The 22,311-nt window shown below is 31.8% G+C and overlaps 1 protein-coding gene across 3 annotated transcripts in view; it reads left to right on the top strand.

Moving 5' to 3' along the window:
- LOC145681530 (uncharacterized) overlaps positions 1-22,311 on the top strand; it is a 196,087-nt gene that overhangs the window by 100,797 nt on the left and 72,979 nt on the right. For all 3 annotated transcript variants that reach the window (XM_081753173.1, XM_081753174.1, XM_081753175.1), the window contains exon 7: positions 16,922-17,044. In XM_081753173.1, coding sequence (XP_081609299.1) covers positions 16,922-17,044 — 123 coding nt within the window. The remainder of the gene's footprint in view (positions 1-16,921; positions 17,045-22,311) is intronic.

The raw sequence follows: 22,311 nt of genomic DNA, 5'->3' as shown, positions 1-22,311 counted from the left end.
ATATTCTTTCTTATACACTTTATTCAATATCACATGCTCATTTTTCTTATTCACTTCTACAGGTTTCATGTCAATTGTTCTATGTACTTTGTTATTATATTCATCAACCAAACCTTGCAATATTTTTAACCATTTATAATTACCTTGAACAGTAAATTTTTTCCACATATTTTGTTTAAGTGTTTTGTTAAACCTTTCAACAACAGAAGCTTTTTTACCACTATATGTTGAGTAATGATTGATATTGTTTTTTCCCATCAAATCTTCAAATTCTTTATTATAAAACTCTTTACCTTGATCAGTTTGTAAATTATTAGGTTTTCTTACTTTTAACACTGATTCAAATGCTTCTGTAACATTCTTACCACTCTTATCTTTAACAGGAACAGCAAATGCATATTTTGAAAACACATCTATAATCGTTAGCAAATACTTATACCCTTTATTTAATTTTGAAACACCTTTTAACACACCACTATCCATTTCCACAAGATCTGCTTGCCATAAATCATCTATACCTTTAACAATAACACTTAACCTAGGATAATTTTTTCTAGATGGTTTATGAATTTCTTCTATAATGTCTTCTCTAATACCTTCACCTTCATATAGTCAATCGGGGTTTTTAATGAATTGGGATTTATTAGTACCACATACAACACATATACCTTTCTTAACATATCTTCCATTCTTTGTTTGTTCTATTCTAATGTTATCTATTTTTGTATCTGTTGATTTCTTACACTTAACACAATACATCATCATTATTTATTGTATAGATAATCAACAAAAAAAATTAAAATTTATCATTACCTAATACTATACTTTTAACGTTATCATCATCATCATCACTTGATTCGTTTTCATGTTCTATTTCTACATACATAATAATCAATAATAACTTACCTTCTTTCAATTCAGAATCTTTAGATGGTCTAATTGCTAACTGATCATTTATATTAAAGTGTAATGGAAAACTTTCAACTAAAACGTCATTTAAAAATAAGTCTATAAGATGTTTATTAAAACTCGATTCTATATGCATTAACCTACCTCTATAAAGAAATTTGTAGGCAGCAGCTAAATTATGTACAAAAAAGACTGGTTTCCCAAGATCATCTTCTGCCAATCGACATGGAACTTCAAAAATTTCTTTTCTTGTAAGTAAATTAAACTCTTTTTTCACTGATTCAAGCTGTTCTAATGTCACAAGATCTTGTTTATTAATAGCATTAGATATATTACCAAAAATATCCATATTTATTATATAGCAAACGTCTTTAGGAAAGCTTTCTTTCTATATACATCACAACAAACAATAATTGACCTTCTTCCATAGCCGAATTTTTAGTTGGTTTAATCGTTATTATATCATTCTTCTTAAAATCAAAAGGTATATTTTCAATCAAAGTATCATCTAAATATATGTCTAAAAAGTATTTATCCAAACTTAAATCCATGTGCATTATTTTCCCATTATAGAGAAATTTGTAACCGTTAGAGAGATTAAATATTCTAAAGATTGGCTCCTTAACGTTTTTAGCTCTTAATCGATATAGTAGAGGTACAGTTTCTTTCTGCATAATCAATTTAGTAGTATCCATCCTAACCTTTTGAAGATCTTCTTTTTTTATGTACGTGTCTTGTAACGTTTCTAATGCATCTTCAAATCGTTTTCTATCGTTCTCTAATTGGTTGTTAATATCGCTTTTCACTAACTCGAGCTGGTTTAACGTAATAGCATCTTGTTGATCAATACCATTAGTAATATTAACTAATCTTTTTTGTGTAAAATCAATCCACGATCTATAATTTGTTGTGAAAATTTTATTTAGTTCAGATTTAAAATTTGTACGACTCATTAAATTTTCATGTGTGTCTCTTTTATATTTTTCAAATTCTTCATTCTTAACAACATTATCTAAATTCCTTAACTGCTCTTCACTAATATCACTTACCTTACTTTTAATATTACCAAATATATCCATACTCATTTATTATACAGAAAATGTCCAACCTAATTTTTCAAAACATTTCTTTAACATCTCTATTTGTTTAGATGAATGTTTAAAATCAATATCAACATGAACATCGTGCTTTTTTAACACATAGTATAATACACATTTTAAGTTAATAAACAATACTCTTTTTGGATACTGTTCTTTAAAGGTTTTGTATAAGTTTTCGAAGTCGGTTATAAGTGTTTCTTCCATATGTTGTAAGTTTAATGGTTTTTGATCGGTAAGGTGATAGTGTATTAAATAGACATCATCATAATATTTTGTGTATTTGTTTTTCTTTAATACTTCTAGAACATCTTTTGTTGATATTAAATGTTTTGATATATCTCTAAATTCATCATTTAACACCTTGAACACCTCTTCAGGAATAATTCTATACTGTAAAGCTTGTAAACGAGATAACTGTAACTTAAATCTTTTTATAGTATCATACCATGGTCTTCTTACGCAAGCTCTCATTCCTTCACAAGTACTGTAAACAAAACCATTCGCTACAGAACAATTATCACAAATATATGTACCCCTACCTTTTGTTAATGACTTACAACCACAGTTATTACATTTTAATGGTCTAGAGCTATAATTTGACAACAACTCCTTTAAGGTAATTATTGGACGTAACTTTACCAACTCTTCTTCCGTATACAAAAATTTAGGTATTAACATTCTCCAAAAATCAATAACATCATATACATTGTTTTTATCTTTTAAGTCTATCTCGCTAACATACTTAAAATACTGATAAAAATTATAACTAACTAGTGGATCTAGTTCATCCTCATGCTTCTCAAAATAATCTAAAAATCTATTGTGTATAGCTTCCATATTTGTCTTAAAACAAAACTTTTATGAATATAAACCATAAAAGTACTTAAACTTAATAATATTTAATCATTTTTAATCATATACATAACATCACTAAAAGAATACCCTTGATTTAGAAGATTTAAAACCTTAACACAAAGATGACCACATATAACTGAACTAAAGTCTTGTATTCGTTCGTCATTGTAAAATAAGTTTTCGGTACCAAGATATTTTACTAGTTGTTTAGGAGGAACACCACCATAAGAATCGAACACGTACTTTATGTTGTTATCTTTCCAATAGCATATCCAATGAGTACCAATGTTTTCTGATTTATCAAAGTTAACTACACCACATTCATTTATATAGGGTTTTTGTGGAAGTTCATCACTCATAAATACACCTCTAAATTGTTTTATCTTTAATTCTTTAACCAACCTCTCTATATCGAAGTTGGTCAATGGTTTTAGTTTTTTGACTTCTTTGGTTTACCTGCTCCTTGCTTTTCTTCCATAGCCATATTGTGTCTTTTTTGTTCTTCAAGTTCTTGTTTATTCTTCTTAGCATCCAGTACAGTTTTAGTAATCGCTGCTGCACCACCTGCTAATGAGCCAACTGCACCTAAAGCTGCTAAAATGGCTGGAATTGTAAAGATAAAGCCACCCATATGCTCTTTCTTAATCTTTTTCATTTGTGCAGTAGTTAAAGTTAAATCCATTCCTTTACCTTGTTTAATTTTCTTAGATTTATCGTTAAGTTGTTTCTTTGTTAATACATGATCAATATTTAAATCCTTTAGTTCGTTATAAGGAACACTAAACATACAACCTTTAATAGAACACATCTTCCTATTTATTTAAGAGAAAATCTTAGTTTGTAAAAATACAGTTGTTGTTGCTCCACCAAAATCAATTAAGGAATCATTCTCATTTTTTATCCTTATCTCAAAATTGTCAACCTTGTCTTTGGATATAGGGAAAAATAATGGATAAGTAGGCTCGTAAATAATATTATGTTTGAACTCGGCATTTGTTTTGAATGATGCTAAAATTCCTGTTTCCCTATGTGTATATTCTGTATCTTTAACAAACATGCCATCTGCTATATTACAGTGAACATTTATAGTATCAAACGGATGAAACTTTGGCAACTTACTTCCAATATGTGTTTTGTTCTTTTCTAAAACTTCAAAAACATTAAACCCGAGGACAGTACCTATACTCCCAATTGTAACATCATTACTATCAGTTTCAATTTTAACTCTATTTCTTAAATGATCTTCTGATAATGTTATGTTGATTGATTGAGATTTTAAATATTCATTAAGTGATTTTAAATTATATTGACCTTCTGGTATAAAAACTTGTCTATTACCATATGAGAAACTGTTTTTTTCTGTTGTTATGTTTGGAGTTAGATATGTACTGTAAAACCCAACTAGTCCTATACTTAAATAGTTGCTACTGTTGTCTAATTCGTAATGGAGTTTCTTCTTTAAAACAGAAGTATCACTCGTTAACTTAAATACCTTAGCCATTTATTATATAATAAATGAATGAGTTTGGTTTACCAAGAGATATTCCAAGAGAGAAAGTAATCAAGTTAATAGAAGATGTTATTCAAAAGTTAGAATACAGTTTAAAGAAGAAAAAGAGAAAACTACGAATTGTTAAATATGCATACTACACTTTGATCACGTTATCAGTCATACTTTCTGCAACAACTGGATTTATTAATATTTTTATACCTGTAACAATTTACTCGATATTAACAACGTCTCTTGCAACTGGAAGTGCTATAATAACAGGTTTGTCTTCTAAGTTAAACATAAGCAAAAGAAAAGACGAATATAAAACCATTGTCACTTGTATTAACTCATTTAAAGAACAGTTAGAGATGATAATAACATTAAATGGTGAAATGGATAACGAATATATAAAAGATACGTTGCTTAAGATCAGAGAACAACTTAAAGATATAAGATCATAAAAAAGTCGATTTTCTCTATAATAAATGAGTAAGAAAACTATTAATTGGGATGTAAAAGAGATGATAAAAGAAATAACAGTTAAGAAAAGAAATGGAGAGCTTATACCTGATGATATTCGTTGTCTTATCGTAGGTTCATCGGGGTGTGGTAAGACGTTTTTGTTATTTAATTTTTTATTACAGCCAGGTTGGTTAAACAATAATTACTTCTATATATATTCTAAAAGCATGAATCAGCCAAAGTATGAGCAGTAAAAAGATCGATTTGAAAAGGCAGAACTAAAGTTTAAGAAACAAATAGCAACGTTCTTAAGCGGTAATGATTCTATTGTACCTATTGATGAATGTGAAAAATACTCTGTAGTAGTGTTTGACGATTACATTTTGGAAAATCAAGATACTGTTAGAAATTACTTTACAAGAGGTAGGCATAGACATTTAGACTGTTTCTATCTTGCACAAACATATTCAAAAGTACCTAAACAGCTTATAAGAGATAACGTTAACTTCCTATGCATATTCAGACAAGATGATACTAATCTTAAACATGTGTATAATGAGTTTGTTGGAGGAGATATGTCTTATGATAAATTTAAAGAGATATGTTCAAAATGTTGGCAAGATGATTATGGTTTTATAGTAATTGATATGACAAGGAAGGTAAACAATGGCAAGTATAGGAACAAGATAAAACACTTCTTAAACGTTTGATGTTTATTGACGTTTATTTATGTTCTTTGACGTTTATTGACGTTTATTTATGTTCTTTGACGTTTATTGACGTTTGTTCGTTTTCTATATAATAAATGGATGAGAAAGATATTAATAAGAATATCAAGTTAAAGGAGTTCTTGATAAAGGGCTTCAAATCTTGGAAGAAAGAAAGAGCAGGTATATATGATAAATTTAAGACACAAGAACAACCTGTAATTGATGCTATTCAAAACTTGGGAAGTGAGATCAAAGAAGTAGCAGAACAAAATAAAAATCTAATAACTGAACTTGTTCCAGTTGTACATAAGACGGCTTCAATAGATCCTAGTCTACTAGAAATACCTAAAAAGATAACTTATGATAGTTCCCCAAGTAGTAGTGATACGCCTATAACGGGAGAAATAAAACAAATGAGAAAACAAATTAAAGACAAAGTTGAAGGAGTAGAGCCTTTAACAACAGCGCAATCATTTGGTAAGATTGCAACGAAATATTATAGTAAAAGAAATGATAGTGTGTTTGGAATAAGAACTGTAGAAGAAGATGGAAAAATAATAAATAAGATAGGAAATTCTGAAGTTAAAGTGAATGGTGATGATTTGATAATTAATGGTAAAACTTATAAGGGAACAGAAGGTCTATGGGAATTGTTAACGATGAATACTAATAAAACCATTGAAGATTATGATGATGATGATTTTGAACAGTACAAGGAAATAATAATAGAATCAGATGCTGCCTTCCAAAAATATAATCGAGATAAAAAAGTAGCATCTAATAGAGGTTCTAAGTACATTAATATTATCAAGCCTATTTGGGATAATTATATTAAACCATCTTTACCTCCAACTCCCAAAAGGACTGGTGAAGGAATTAAACAATATACAGAGATACCTAAAGAATATATATGGATGGATGATGTGAGAAAGTTAATTGATCGGTTAATAGTTATAGATGGAGAACAAAAAGCTGGTAATAATAACTTTTATAATGAGAAAGTAGGTATAGTGAGTATGATTAATAATAAGCTTTCACAATTTATTCCTAATGATCCAAAAGGTATAGGTTATTTGATTAAGATCTTAAATACATTACCACCACGATTCTGGAATGATAAGAAGCTTGGGAAAGGATTAGTAAATGATTTGATTAATAAACTCCCATTTGAATTACATATTCCAGGATTTAGATTTTGCGGTCAACTGGGCCGCTGTCGTGCTTGAAAAGAGCATGGCAACACACACCTTGTTGCGGGAACGTCCTTAGAGCCTAATCTACCACCTCTATTAGGAAACTTTTAGGGGGAACTCGGGTAATGACCGAACACAATGGTAATAACGATTAGGATTGGATAATCCGCAGGCGAGCTCCTTAGTTAGCAAAATAAAAAAAATGAATTAGTATAATAAAGTTGATTAAGAAAAAATAAATATGAAAGGTGTTATATATAAACTCGTAAATAGCGTTGATGATAAAATTTATATTGGAAGTACAATGATGAGGTTATCTCGAAGAATGGGTTCTCATAGAGATGATGCTAGAAATAATAATCCTAAACGTGTTAGCGAGCACATGAGAACTATTGGAATAGATAAATTCTCCATTGAACCTATTAAGATAGTAACTGTTTCTTCAAGAAAAGATTTAAGAATTAGGGAACAGCAAGTGCTTGAAAAATTTGATAAAAATATTATACTTAACGTTCTTCGAGCTTATTCGTTCAACAGAGAGAAAACAAGAGATTTGGATAAAAAGAGAGCAGTAAGAAGGGCTTATTATCATCGACATAAACAAGATCCTATTTGGCATGAAAAAGAAAAAGAAAGAAATAAACTTAGAATGAGAGAACGAAGAAGTAAAGAGAAGCTATTTAAAACTGAATGGAAAGAATTATGCAACATAAAAATATAAGTGTCAGTCTAATATGGAGCCGTCTCAGAGACTGAACGGGTGTGGTGGTGAGGAGTCTGACCAACTCCTATGATCCATTAAGATACAGTCCAGCCTTCAGGGAAACTTGGAGGGTTAACTGCCAGGAACTAAGCTTCAAGAAAGATTAGAAAGAGGTGATAAAGGTATTAACCCATTAGATGAGGCTTGTAAAGAACACGATATATACTACAGAGATAATAAAGATACAGAGTCAAGACATATTGCAGATAAGGAACTAGAAAGTAAAGCATGGAAAAGAGCATTTAGTAGTGATGCGTCAATTGGTGAACGATTAGCTGCTTTTGGGGTTGGTACTGCTATGAATGCTAAGGTTAAGTTAGGATGGGGATTATAAGTATTTAATTGTTATTATGTATGATTCTTTTATGGGTATATCCCATAAAAGCGTTGTTTCAAGATTTTCTTTATAAAAAATGGATAGTGTTGAGAGTTACGAGTTACAAAGCTTTAAAGCTAACACAAGAACATTTAATAATTTGAATGAAGCTAACAAAGATATTGAGTTTGATTTCGATGTGGGGGATGGCTTTATACATCCACACAAAGCAGATTGTCATATGACTTTTGAAGTTGTTGGTGCATCAGTCGGAGGAACATTTGGTGCAAATGATACTATAAAACTTGTAGATAACTTCTTACCATTCTTCTTTTCTCAAATTGAGGTTAGAAAGCATGGTGTTATTATAGATAAAATCGAACTACCAGGAATAACATCAACAGCTATCGGAACATTAAAGATTTCCAAACCAGAAGTTGAATATCTAAAACAAGCAGGATTTGAAACAGATGATAAACTTGGTCTAAGAAAGGACTTTAGTGTTTTATATCCATTAAGATTAATTCCTGGCTTTTTAAGTGATTATAAAGAGGTTATGTGGAAAGATGGATTGAGAATAACATTTACAAAAGCTAACAACAATAACGATGTCTTGTATAAATGGACTGGATCAGGAGCAGGTGCAGCAGCTCCTCATGATGGAAAAATAACAATAAAAAGTATGGAGATAAGAATGCCTATTGTTGAATACGAATCTAATTATGAAAACAAGTTAAAGTTGAATATTCTTAAAGAACCTAAAATCATGTTTTCATTCCATACTTATCAATGTGTTCAAAAGACTGTTGTAGGTTCTTTCTTGGAATTTGATGTTACTACTCAATTTAATTCTAGACAATTTGATATGCCTGATTTTGTAATTGTAATGTTCCAAACTGATAGAAGTGGCAAACAAACAGCAGATGCAAGTAAGTTTGATCATTGTAAGGTAAAGAATATCTATCTTAAGAATGGAAGGAATGAGGTATTTCCAAAAGAATCAAGAAACTTAGATATTGCTAACAAGGATTATTTTAAGATGTACGAAGATTATACTGCATTTAAGAGAATAACATGTGGCAATATCGAAATGTACTATGATCCTAAAGAGTTTATAGATAACAGACCAATGTATGTGATTAATTGTAGTAAGAGGAAGAATGTATCGGTAAATGAGAGAACAAACATAAAGATTGTAGTAGATTTTGCAGAAGCTGTGGCTGCTAATACTATATGTTATGCGATTTTAATTGGACAAAAGAACTTTACATATGACCCTAAGAATGAGAAAGTAGTAGAAGAGTTTTAGATAGTTAAATGTATTAAAGTTTTTCCATAAACAAAATTGATAAAAAATGATTAAATATTTTTTGGTGAAGAGTGTTCGTTGATTTTCTATATAATAAATACGATGTCAAGTCATATTGAGCTTTTAAATAAACTTGGAAGTCTTGAACAAAAACAGGTTATTGGATTAAGAGAAATAGAATTAAATACAGAATATAAGATTGTGAAAATGGAAAAGATTAAAACTAAGTTTGGGAAGAGCATTTTAGTTGAATGTGAAGAGTTTAAGGTATTTCTTCCACCTAGATTTACAAAACACTTAACAGATAAGATGATTGATGAGATCGTTAAAGATGGAATAAAAATCAAATACACTGGTTTAAAAGATAATTATCCAACTGTTGAGTTCTGTATGTAAATGTTATGTAAATTTTATGTATGTAAATGAGGATTGGTTTTATGAATTTCTCATAAAACGAACATTTTACTTATAATAAATAAACTATGGCTAATTATTTGAATAGAAAAATGATGTTAAAGCATTGAGATTCCTTCGCATAGATGAGCTAGAAAAAGGTAAAGCGTACGAGATAACATTATGGAAATTGATTCAAACACAGCGTTATGGTCAAAGAGTTTTAGTACATTTAGTTGAAAAATATAAGACGTTATTACCACAAAGATATAATGATGAAACTGAGCAAGTATTGAAAGATTTGAAAAAGTATAAGCTGTTTGTTAAGTATGAAGGTTTGAAAGATTTAGATAATGGTTATAAAATACATCAGTTTTACTTTAGAAATGAATCCAAAAAATAAAACTTGTAATTTTAAGTGTATAAGTGTTCATTATCAATATCCGAACTTGTAATTTTAAGTGTTTTTATAGTCTGATACTATAAAAACTAAGACCTTTGGATATACAGAACATAATGTCATTTAAATTTTAAAGATACATATATAAATAAGGGATTTATTAGAGTTTTTTGTAATTATATCCTTAGAGTTATGCAATTTATAAGACATTCAATGGATAGGATATTTATTTGTCTATTGATTGTCGTTTGAATTTTGAAAATCGGTTAATAAACAACGGAGATATAACAAATTCGGAATAGTATCCTTAGAGGTATGCAACCCGCAACACATTCAGAAAATGACAATTTTTTTTCTTTATCGATTGTCGTTTGAATTTTGAAAATCGGTTAATAAACAACGAAGGTATAACGATCTGAAGATATTTTCCCTCATGAGCCGCCATTGATGTTAGGGTTTCCAAAAAATTATCATGTTTACCTTATTTAGTACTAGTTCATTTGTAAGTTTCGGAGCTTAATTCATAATTTTAACAATTCTGGAAAAACATGATAAAAAGAATTAGTTTCCAACCCTGTTTTGTCACGTGAAAGTAAAAATCATCACGTTACAACTAAGAAGTTTAAAAAAGTTTAAAAGTTTTTCGACTGCGAAGAGAGAGAAAATTGTAACTGCATAACGTGACTATCTAACGTGACGTGACAGTTTTGGTTTTGTTATTACTACACTTTCCATATACTGCTTGACTACTAAAAAGAAAGAAAAGAAAAACATGTATGCCTGAGGGAATGCAACTTGTGACTTAAAAGAAACAAGTTCTCCTTTACATTATTACTACAGCTATGTTCATATGTAAGTCACGTACGCAGCTTGCATGGAAAATCTTCCTCATATGGGTTTCTGAATTACAATGGAAGTAGTTAACGTTGGCTTTAATGCAACTTATTTCTTATTCTATAAAACAATATGTATATCTAAGCTGCTTTCATTCTGATGAGTTCTTCACAACAGAGAATGTGTAATTTCTTAGAGTCCTTAGTTAATACATCGAACAATGATGCTATAGAAGTGAAAATATCTCAATTAAAGTTAAGAAAGAGACGTTTAAATGATAGCATTAGACAATTACGAAAACGAATAAGACAACAAACTGAAAAGCTACAAATATGCGAAGAAGAATCTGATAATATAGATTTGCAAATCTTAAATCTAGAAAAAATAAAAAGAAATGAGGAAATGAATCCTATGGACCTAAGATAAATGCATTTTTTTTTATTTTTTGAAATCGGAGGGCACAAATATATGGATGGTGCTCACAGGATGTCGCGATGGCTGGGGCGACATTCACCAAAAAAATATATAAAATTTGTTTTTTTTTTCATTAAAGGAACAGTGATCTAAACAAATTATTTCTTTTAAATGTAAGTTTTTATGATTTTAAATGTCATAAAAGCATATGCAATCTCACTTTAACATTGTAGTTATGGGAATACTTTGCGCTCTGTAACTTTGTTTAAGTACTATGGTCAGTGGCGGCTTCATAATTTTTTGGTAGTTAGGGGGTGGAAGGGGGGGAAAGTGGGGCAGAACCTACATATGTACTCTACTTTTAAGAAAGTTTAAAATGTTCTTGAATCTTTGGGTAAGTTCTAGAATGTTCGGACCAGTTCTAGAAAGTTCTAAATTGTTAGAAAAAGTACGTAAAGTTCCACAACGTTTATAAAATGCCATGTATGCCTCTAGAGCCTCCTAGAACCTTCCATTAGAATTTTATGGCTATTTCTAGAACTTCCAAGAAGTTTTGAATAAATGATTATATACTTGAGGTGTGCTAGTACGGGTGTCTGTCAGGGTATAGCATGCGACATATCAAACTACTTGTCTTGGAGAGTAGATCACGGTTTCATGGTTGGTTTTCTTATAGGTCTCTGTCTCCCTCTACTCATGTGGGAAAATCAAGCAAAAAAGGCAATATTAATTTGTTATAATTTCGTTGTTTCTAAACCAAACTGAATGATATACATGACAATTTAAAGACAATTTATTACTCGTTTAAAAGGTACACTATGTTGCCCTAAATTATTTGCTGTTTACTTGTTATTTAAAAAAATATAAGGAAAACACATTAAAGAATATGCAAAATTTGAAATAAAATTGTTTCTCATGCTATTAATTGCATTGATCGGTAATAATTCTTGCCAAGTTTTAAACCTGTATTATAGTGTACGTCGTTTGGTGTTTGTTGCGTGAAGATTGATCAATCAGTTTGGGAGATATAGGCTTTTAAAGACAGTGCTGTGCACTCGCGCAGGCGGCCATCTTTGATAGCCGCCATATTTGATTTGGTTGAACGAGAAATGGCAACCGTCTTAGAATTTTAAAGCATCACCGAAAGTACAAAAATCAAGTGTTAGTTCAATTTTAACAAGAAATGCACACGGATGTGCAATTTCAGACATAGCACACACCCCTATATGATACCGAACAAGGAACGGATATGAGCGTGTTATCCGGGCATGAGAACAAACCTAGTCCACTCAATAAACATAACAAAGGTATGTTCATGTACAAAAAATTCGGTGTCATTGTCAACGGAGTAAGTCCCTGGACCCCATTAAGCTTGTTAGTATAAAGAAAATCGTAGACTCGCAGTGAAATTGGTATTACATCAGCACTGTTCATTGGAAAGCCTGGTTTATAGTTTGTTCTCTTCAGTGTGAAACCAGCTTTCAAGGGGTGCTATGTATTTGGGCCCATAACGTACTTGAACTGGGAAAATTTGGAGAATGTCAGGAAAATTCTATCCAGAAATCCTTCTTATCAACTTTGTACCCCTTGAGGAGGCCCCGGATAAAAGCACACAATCCAAATGTATCTCCGAAAATACTATAGGAGATAGGAAATATGTGTACCAAGTTTTGTATTGATAGACGGAGTAGATAAGTGTTAAACGCTTCTATACCAATACACACTTTCCCTTCATACCTATTGTGTATATTAATACAATACTTAGTACGCACATTTTGTATCCCCTATGATATTCTCGGTGGCACATTTGGATTGTGTGCTTTTACCCGAGGCCTCTCCAGAGGGATACAAAGGTGATGGGGGATTTCTGGATGGAATTTCCCCGACATTCTCCCAATTTGCTCTGCTCAATTACGTTATGGCCCAAATACATGGCTCCTCTGGAAAGAGTGTTTCACGCTGAAGTTAATTAAATATAAACCATGACAGTGTCAGTAGAAAGGTACATTAACGTTGAAAGTGAAACTGCCAGACTGCGTTAGCTTAAAGTATATGGATACCGATTTTTATAAGAAAATAAATTATGTACTTAACCTTTCCTGGCGACATACTGTCAACAAGTCTTCTCGGGCTAGCAGCCATGCTCCAGAATGGATACACAATGAGATATATATAAATATGGCTCTGAAAAGGACCAGAACGAAGGACACTGACAACAAGGACAAAAATACAGAAGAAACTATGAATGAAGAACGGAAAACACAATATGCCTCCTATACACCGGGAATACTTCTGGAAAGCTCAAGAGACTGTTTGATAGGTACAACATCATGACAGTACAAACACCTCCACCAAAAAACTTACTACGACCAACCACAAACGAACTGGGCCTTTCAACTCCTGAAGTTTACGGCATTCCATGTGAATCTGGTAAATCATATATTGGACAAACACGATGAACCATTGAAGCCAAATGCAAAGAACACAACAGTTACATCAGACTAAACCAACCAGAAAAATCCGGGCTGGTTGAGCGTAGCATCAAACAGAAACATAAGATTTTATTCACAGATACCGAAATAATAGCAAAATGCTCAAGAGTTTGGGACAGGAGTACAAGACAAGCTGTTGCAACCATACAATTAAAATCGAACCTTAACAGAGACACAGGATTCCAACTGAGTCAAGCATGGACACCAGTAGTATCCCGCTATTTCAAGCACCAATCATAAGAATCCAATCACACATACATGAAGTACAGATTCTATACACTCTATTGCCGATCATATTAGCCTGAAGATGAAGACGATGTCAACCCTCGAAACGTCGCAAAATAAAACAGTATCTACTTGGCTGCTAGCCCGAGAAGACCAGTTCACAAGAAAAGACATGTTGAGGTTACTTCGGTTAACAACAGCAGATTCAAATGAAATGCTCGCTTTGATTTCTACATTGTATAGTACATCTTGATAAACAATAAAGTGATACGGAATTTATTTTTTAATTACAATTAGTATATACTTAACTGTTCTGTGGTTTAGAAACGTTTTATCTCTCTGATTAATGATGCAGAATTTGTTACCATTTTTGTCGGTAATATCTTCGTTTTCGAAAAGCAAGTTCACCTAAACGCGATGAAACTACAAACAAACCAAGGTATACTTTAGAATCGTAATGCGCTTTAATTTATGAAGAGAAATTATTCTTTTGGAAATTGAAAACTAAACATTTATAAGTTTTGTAACGACAATATAAACTTCATTTCTGATGTATTTGGTTAGATGAAGGATTTTTTTTAAATGGTAATTTACTAATAGAGTTCTGTCAGTGAAAACCCTCATATAAAATGTGTACATCCTCCGTACGAAACCAATTGTAGACTTGCTTCAACTATTTGAAAGATATAACGAATGGCAAGGCAATGAATAATATATCTCGAGTTCTATTTTTCTCAGATGATGAGGCTATCACGTTTGTAGTATTGAACTTTAAAAATTAAAAACATCCAGACGAAATTACATCATACACTTCCTCCTATCTTTAACTGTGACTTCAAAGATTACAAACTGATAAAATTTATCATACCAAATAATCACCATTTACCTATTCCAAATTGATGCACAACTTTACAATGTTGCAGCGCTGCTTGAAGAATATATTTTTTTAAATATTCCAATATTCTTCCCATAATAGTTCTTCTTTAACCAAATGATTAATCAATACATGGTTGATATTTATTGATATTTTATTAAATACTATATATATATATATATATATATATATATATATATATATATATATATATATATATATGGTTACACATTTTTACTTTAACCACAATATTATATATGATATTCCGTAGCTCTTTAAGGTACCAAAGAAGCAAGCAATCTTGCACAGGGTATGAAGAAATACTCTTCATAAATGATAAAGAAAACTCTCCAACATGTTTAAAAACCCTTCAACTTATTATGTATAACTAAAAACCCACGCTAACATTGTTTCTGCTACTAACACCCTGTCCTTTTATTGCTTCGAATTGTGTAAGAGCTTACACTTTAGTTTAATTTCTTTCATGTTATGTTACGCATATTTTGGTGTAACAGTAAGAAAAAAAACAGCCAAAACAGAATTTAAGTGTTTATCTACAACTTGGTTCCAATTTGTTTCTCATCCTACAATGCACGGGTATGTGGAAAACATTTTTATACGGAAGTATAACTCAAAGTGGTACTATATCTAAAGTTAAAATAACAATGCATTTGTATTTTCAAAAGAGATAAATTTCTAACTTTGAAAGAAATACTATTACAAAGATTTGTAACACTGTACACCCTGTTTCAAAAAAGAATATACGTATTACGAAGAATTATTTTGTCCAAACTATCGATCACTGCGCCTCGGCTCGGCTGTTGGAGAAACGAATACATAGTCTAGTTTATATTAATAGCCGCTAGATGTCAGTTGTCTTCTGTTTTGCTTGGTAACCATCATATGTTTAAAATGGCTACCCCGCAGCAGAAATAATTTTGTATTCCCGAGTTTGAGAAGTGCAATTCCGTGATTACAGTGCAAAGACGTTTCAGGTTGGGGTACCAAATGGATCCTCCGAATGGGTGGAACATTCGCAGATGGTATGGACAGTTTGTAGATACAGGATGTGTATGTAAAGGAAAGAGTCCTGGCCGCCCTCGTATTCCTGAAGAAAATGTTGCACGGAATGAAACTGCTTTCCAACGTAGTCCTTCAAAATCAACTCGCCGTGCCAGTCGGGAGTTACAAGTGTCGACAACAAAAATTTGGCGTGTTGGTTATGAAACCGTACAAGTTACAGCTGTTACAAGCTCTGCGTCCTGATGACAAACGCGGCATATTGGAACGAGATTCTGGATGCTATTGACAATGATAACATTTTTTGCACAACGCATCGTGTTCGGTGATGAAGCTACGTTCGGTGTTAGTGGTCAGGTAAACAAAAAAAAATGTTTGAATTTGTGGCCTACAGAATCCACATTACCCGCAGAACCCACAGACTACAAGTCATTGAAATGTATTAGATTCGCCCAAAGTCAATGTGTTTTGTGCGATATCACGATCATCTGTTTACGGCCCATTATTCTTTCATAGAAATACGGTCAACAGTCAGCAGCATCTCGTCATGTTACAAAACTGGTTGTTTCCGAGGCTGCCCGAAGACGACTTCATTTTGCAACAAGACAGGACACAACCTCACTGGACTCGCCAAGTGCATGAATATCTGAATGAAACTGTACCGAACCGTTGGAATGATCGTCAAGGAACTGGCGACGTAGCATGTCTCAGCTGCCCTCCACGGTCACCGGACTTGAAACCCAGTGACTTCTTCCTGTGGGGTTTCGTTAAAGACAACGTTTATGTACCGCCATTCCCACAGAACCTCTAAGAGTTGAAAAACCGGATCCGTACAGCCATAACGCAAGACATGCTTGCCCGAGTATGGGAGAAATTTGAGTATTGATGTGGTGTTGTTCGTGTCGCTGACGGAGGACATATTGAACATCTGTAATTTGAACTGTGAACTGTAATTTGAACTTGAGAGGTTCGCAATTATGTGTGTAAAATTTCATATTAACATGTCTTAAAGTTTAATAAATATATGAATTCGAAATACGTATATTCTTTTTGAAACAGGGTGTATTAGCACATTATATTAAGTTTAAAGCTGTCAATTAAGTATTCAATTTTGATAAATTGTCTCAATTAATGTTACATTCTTTCCATATCTGATTCAGAAAATCGTATCTGCAGCGAAACACAATTCCGTTGTAAATCTGGACAGTGTATCGATGATGACCTCGTGTGTAATAATAAAAACGATTGCAGGGATGGTAGTGATGAATATTCGGAAATTTGCGGTAAGTAACGTTTAAATACTGTATATCATCTTGTGAATTTCAGTAGTTATTTTCTATGGTTTAACTTTTTGTCAGCATCTATACTAAACTTCACAAGAAATAGTGTTTGTATAAAACTGACTAAATTGTAATTACTTTTAGAAACCTGATCTACTTTCTTTTTACCTCCATTTTTAAAATAATTTTTCAACTTCGAGCTTGCATATAAACACATATTGCAGATTTTGAGAATAAGATTTTTTAACTTCACATTTAAGACTTGATCTTTATTGAATCTTATAGTATTATAATCCATGTAAGTCATCAATCAAAAGTTTTCACCATTATCGATGTTTAAATATAGAACATTTACAATTACAACTTATATACAATACGTAAAACAGAAAAATGTTACTGACTTTCAATTATGTTTGTAGTTAGCAATATGGTGAACATATTTAATCTGACTAATTATGCTTTATTTTCGCATCGTTATTACTTCATTCTGTAATATTTTCTTTCTCCTGTCTCTTTTATTGAAATTTACTACTGTTCATGTACTTCTTTTTACTCATATAACGAAATACTATTCATAATAGTTTCAATTACTGTATTATCGATCCTTCTACAAAAAATAATTTTAATAATGCAATTTGTCATTCACAATATACTGTAATGAAAGAAGATTAGGTAAGATAATATAGTTCGTGGTTTATTACGAGATTAAGTCACTATTCATCGGAAGAGGAAGATCGATATACGGACATAAAGACTATTTCTAGTACGAATGTGCAAAATGATATTCCCTTAATTCTTGCTTAGAAATATTTTATAATAATGTATGAAATATTTCATAATAATGTATATAGTTTAAAAGTACCGTCTTCCCACTCATACAGGGGCACTTTGAAACAACTTTTAAGCCTTCTTTTCGTATAAATTATAGTGTTGAAATTTAAAAGTACATTGAAAGTTATATCAAACCTTCTTAATCTACAAAACAACGTGTAAACGAAAGTTTAAAACTTAGAGATTTCAACAATGAGAATAGAAAGGAAACTTGCTTAACATTTAATTTGAAAATAGATACCCAGAAAAAAATTAGCTTACTCGTAGTCAATATTCAGATTATGTTTGTAAGCTTCTCAATTTAAAATTAAACTGGTGCCATAAATTTTTCGTTAGTTAACCCTTAGAATTAATAGATTTTTTGTGAAAATTGGATAGTTTTGCTTAAAGAAGTAGAACTTGTTCCACAATTGCAGCAGTGTGATGGTTTATACACCGTTGAATTTTCCAAGGACCACACTTTCACATTCCGTAACACTCGGACTCATATAGTGTCCCTCAGAATCGTAGTGTTACCAAAAGTAGGGAAACTTCACCTATTTTTACGAAAAATATTGCAAAAACACTGCTTTCATGCTTTAGAAAAATACTGGAAAATGTGCGCTGGGCTATTTTGCAAGTATCGCAAAATTGTAGCAGGCAAGTACTAAGAAAAAAATAATACGTGAAACACTCTTATATAGAGAAAGTAGTGTTATTTCTGCACATGTTGCATTGAATGTTGCATAAATAATGTTGCATGTCATAAATTATGTTGCATTGAATGCTCATGTGGAACTCGAGATATTGTAGCAGGGTAATGATTTATACCCCGTTGGATTTGTCAAAAGCCACGCTTTCATATTCTGTAACACTGCGACTCATATGAGATCTCTCAGGAAAGCAGTGTTTCCAAAAGTAGGGAAAAATCATATATTTTTACGAAAAAATATTGTAGAAAACAAATGACTGGCAACCCTGTTTTCATGCTGGAGAAGTCCCACGCACACGCAAAAACGCCGTGCAACAATTGCTCCCCACCGGAAAGCTATTCAATGCAACATGAAGTCTGTATTGGTGTCCTGATCTTGTGCTGTTTCGAACTGCATAATGCAACAAAACCAACCTATTGTATTTTTAGTTTATCAACAATGACCGTGTGCATGTCTGAAATACACTGAGAAGAGGAAGGGAGAGACAGGAGGGAAGGTTCCTGGGTTGAACTGATAAATAAATATTTTCGAACAGGCGAAGGGAAAATAACACGCCTTTGTTTCTCTTTTCTTAGTTTATTTTCCTTTTTAGTGAGAAGGGAAAAAGAAATTAACTTGTTTTCCTTAAACCTTCGGTCGCCAGATAAAAACGTTATAGAACTGTAACGGGTTTTTGGGTTTTTGTAGATTACTAAAAACACAAGGTGTTTCGAAAAAATGTATACATACAAATCCAAGCATAAAAATGTATGCAACCTTCCTTGTGAAAAATATCATCAGAATTTTTTGTTACAAATTCGTATGGCTTGCGACACTGCGTAGAATACTGATATGGATTTTTAAAAATGCACGTTTCCAGATATCTATTTGATAAGCAGAAACAAACTAAACGTTCGCGGTGCAATGACAGCCTGCGCAATAAATTCGAGGATCCATGTATTCATTTTGCATACATATTAATTCAAAGGATAATAATAATGTTAATGGAAACAAACCAGAATGCAAAGAATAAAACATAATAAAACAAATAAAAAAAATAGAAGTGTGTCTAGCAGACTGAAAAGTGTCTCGAGTCCCTATCACTAACTTCTCATCTTTTACAGATATCACTCATCATTAGGAATACATTTTCTTCAAATGTTTTGTGACAATTGGATTAATCACATATACAATAATTCAACCCACAAACAAGAAGGCAATTGATATAATGGAAACACACCACCGCCGAAAAAATTGTCAGATAGCATAGAATGAGGTGCTGTATGCTATCTTCTAGGATTTTTTGGAGTGGTATTTTTACATTATGTTCCCAAAGGCTACATAAAATCGGAGGAAGTTTTTGGTGTACTTTGGACAGATATTTTATGCCAAAAGTAATTGAGAAACGAACACGAATGCCAATTGGCAATTTCATACGTCATATAGATACTGCATCTCGACACTGTGTTACTGTAGTGATCTTATTTTTGGCTAACTCCAGTATTAAATTTCTGTCAGACCCATCCTACTCACCAGATTTAGGAATGACTTTTGGTGTTTCTCAAAGTGCAAGGATCCCCTTCGTGGACGCTATCTTTTCAGTAAATAATTCCTGAGAACTGCTATTTAGGTATCTGAAACATACCCAAAAGATACTAACGCGCATGCTACACAAAATGGACGAAGCGATGCAGTTGTGTACCAATAAAGAAGAAGAGTTTTTTTTAAAAATAAATAATCATAGTTTAGTTCCTTGTATTTTCTTGTACCTGGAAGTTAGAGAGAAACGACACGCACTTTTGGTATGCATTTCGTAGGCTCCGAGAATGATACCTGACGTTTAGGCTTCTTATAACTTGTCTAAAGCAGTCCGTCTGATATGATTTCAGTAGAATATACCATACATTTTAAGAAGGTGTTGAATGGGTTGACTAATTGAATGCAATTGCGAATGTATCCACAGAGAACTATCAAAAGGTAGCGTTTATTGACAATATTTGAAATCTGATAGGCCAGAAGACTCTCGAAGTGTTATCGTTAATTTGATACCCAAAACTTTCCAATTATGGTATGTTTCTGGCTCAACGCAACATCATTCTTTAAATAAATTAAATTAAAACTGGAGTTTGTGAGTCGCGAAAGTGAAGAAAAACGCTGGATATTGTGATGAGAGAGACAATCACTATTGATATTCATTCTTGGTCCTGAATGATAAATTGTATGGTTGTAGAGCCTAAGGACATATGCCTAGTTAACTTGCTTAGGGCACGTAACTAGTGACATTTAAATTTTATTAGCTAAAATATGCATTGTTAGATAAAAATAATGCAACGATATTTGGAACGTTGTAAAACAACGCTGCTGAGATGGAATTTAACCACGAATTAACAACTGGATCCAGTTTGCTAAATACAGAAATCCACGGGGAGCGCTTTGAATGCAAGATTGAACTTGCAGATTCCAAAGACCATAGAGTTAGATAGTTAGTATGATATTTCACTCCCAAAGATTAAGTTAATTAAAACCAGGTCCAACTTTAACAATTATTTATATTTAAATAAATGACTCATTCATTTTAAATGAAATGAAATTCTTTATTAAAGGCGCTGCTGTTTGAACTCTACAATTCTTTTCTTTTCTTTTGATTATTCCACAGTTCATCTCAGTATTTTAATATATCCAAATTATTTGCTTCATCAAGTAATTTTCATCCAATTCTAACTTGAACTAATTGCGGAAGTTCTGGCATTGCTTTTCTTGTCAACTAGTAATTCAAACCTTTAGTCTTAATCAGCTCTAAGTGAGTTGTTAAAATTATTTAAAAAGATATATCATTTGTATTTATCAGCTTATATATTTTTACTTAAAGAATGTGATTTATATCTTCAATATATAACTAATGCTTGTATTAAATATAGGTTGTGCATTAATTAAAAATGTTATAGTTGATAGATTCAATAAAATTTCACATCATGTAGAGCACTAAGAGTATTCGTAAATACCCACTCCGTTAAAAATAACCCCGCCAAATGAAATTTGTGGTGGACAAACACCGTATGAATGGGTTTCCTCGGGGTTCTCCCGTTTCCTCCCACTTTCTTCATTCTACCATTTCATTCATTAGTCATCATCACCGTCTCCTTTATCCTAACCGGCATACCCGTGGGACGTAAAACTCAAAGATTTCATTTTTTTCTCTTAAAAATAAAGACCAAACTGCTCAGTACATACGTATATTGTATCGTTTTTACATGGTAACCGAAAATTGCACATATTTACAACGGGCATTTGATCACAATTTGATTGTATTTTTTTCCTATCGTAGATTCTAGTACTTGAAATATACAAAGGGGCATGTTTACGCAAAGTCAAGGGAAGAAGAAAATTTTATAATTCTGGCTTATGTAATGTATACAATAATACAATATAGACATTATCTATCTCTCTCTCTCTCTCTTTATATATATATATATATATATATATATATATATATATATATATATATATATATATATATATATATATATATATATAAGTTTATTGAATATCATATGTTCGTGAGTTAACTTACTTCCATACCAAAATAGTAATTCTGTTCTTCTGTTCCATTCACTGACACCAAATATGGAAAATCTTCTGGAATCAGTAACCTGGTTTACTTTGAATTAAAATTATACCACTCTTTTGAAACCGAATAATAAAGCTGCTAGTGATTATGCTCGTAACCAGCGGTGGGATACACTTCATCATAATACATCTAACTTTCGG

Source organism: Thermobia domestica, chromosome 3 (assembly GCF_964235325.1).
Source record: "Thermobia domestica chromosome 3, izTheDome1.hap1.1, whole genome shotgun sequence".
Classification (NCBI taxonomy): Eukaryota; Metazoa; Arthropoda; class Insecta; order Zygentoma; family Lepismatidae; genus Thermobia; species Thermobia domestica.
This window is presented reverse-complemented; position numbering and strand designations above follow the sequence as displayed.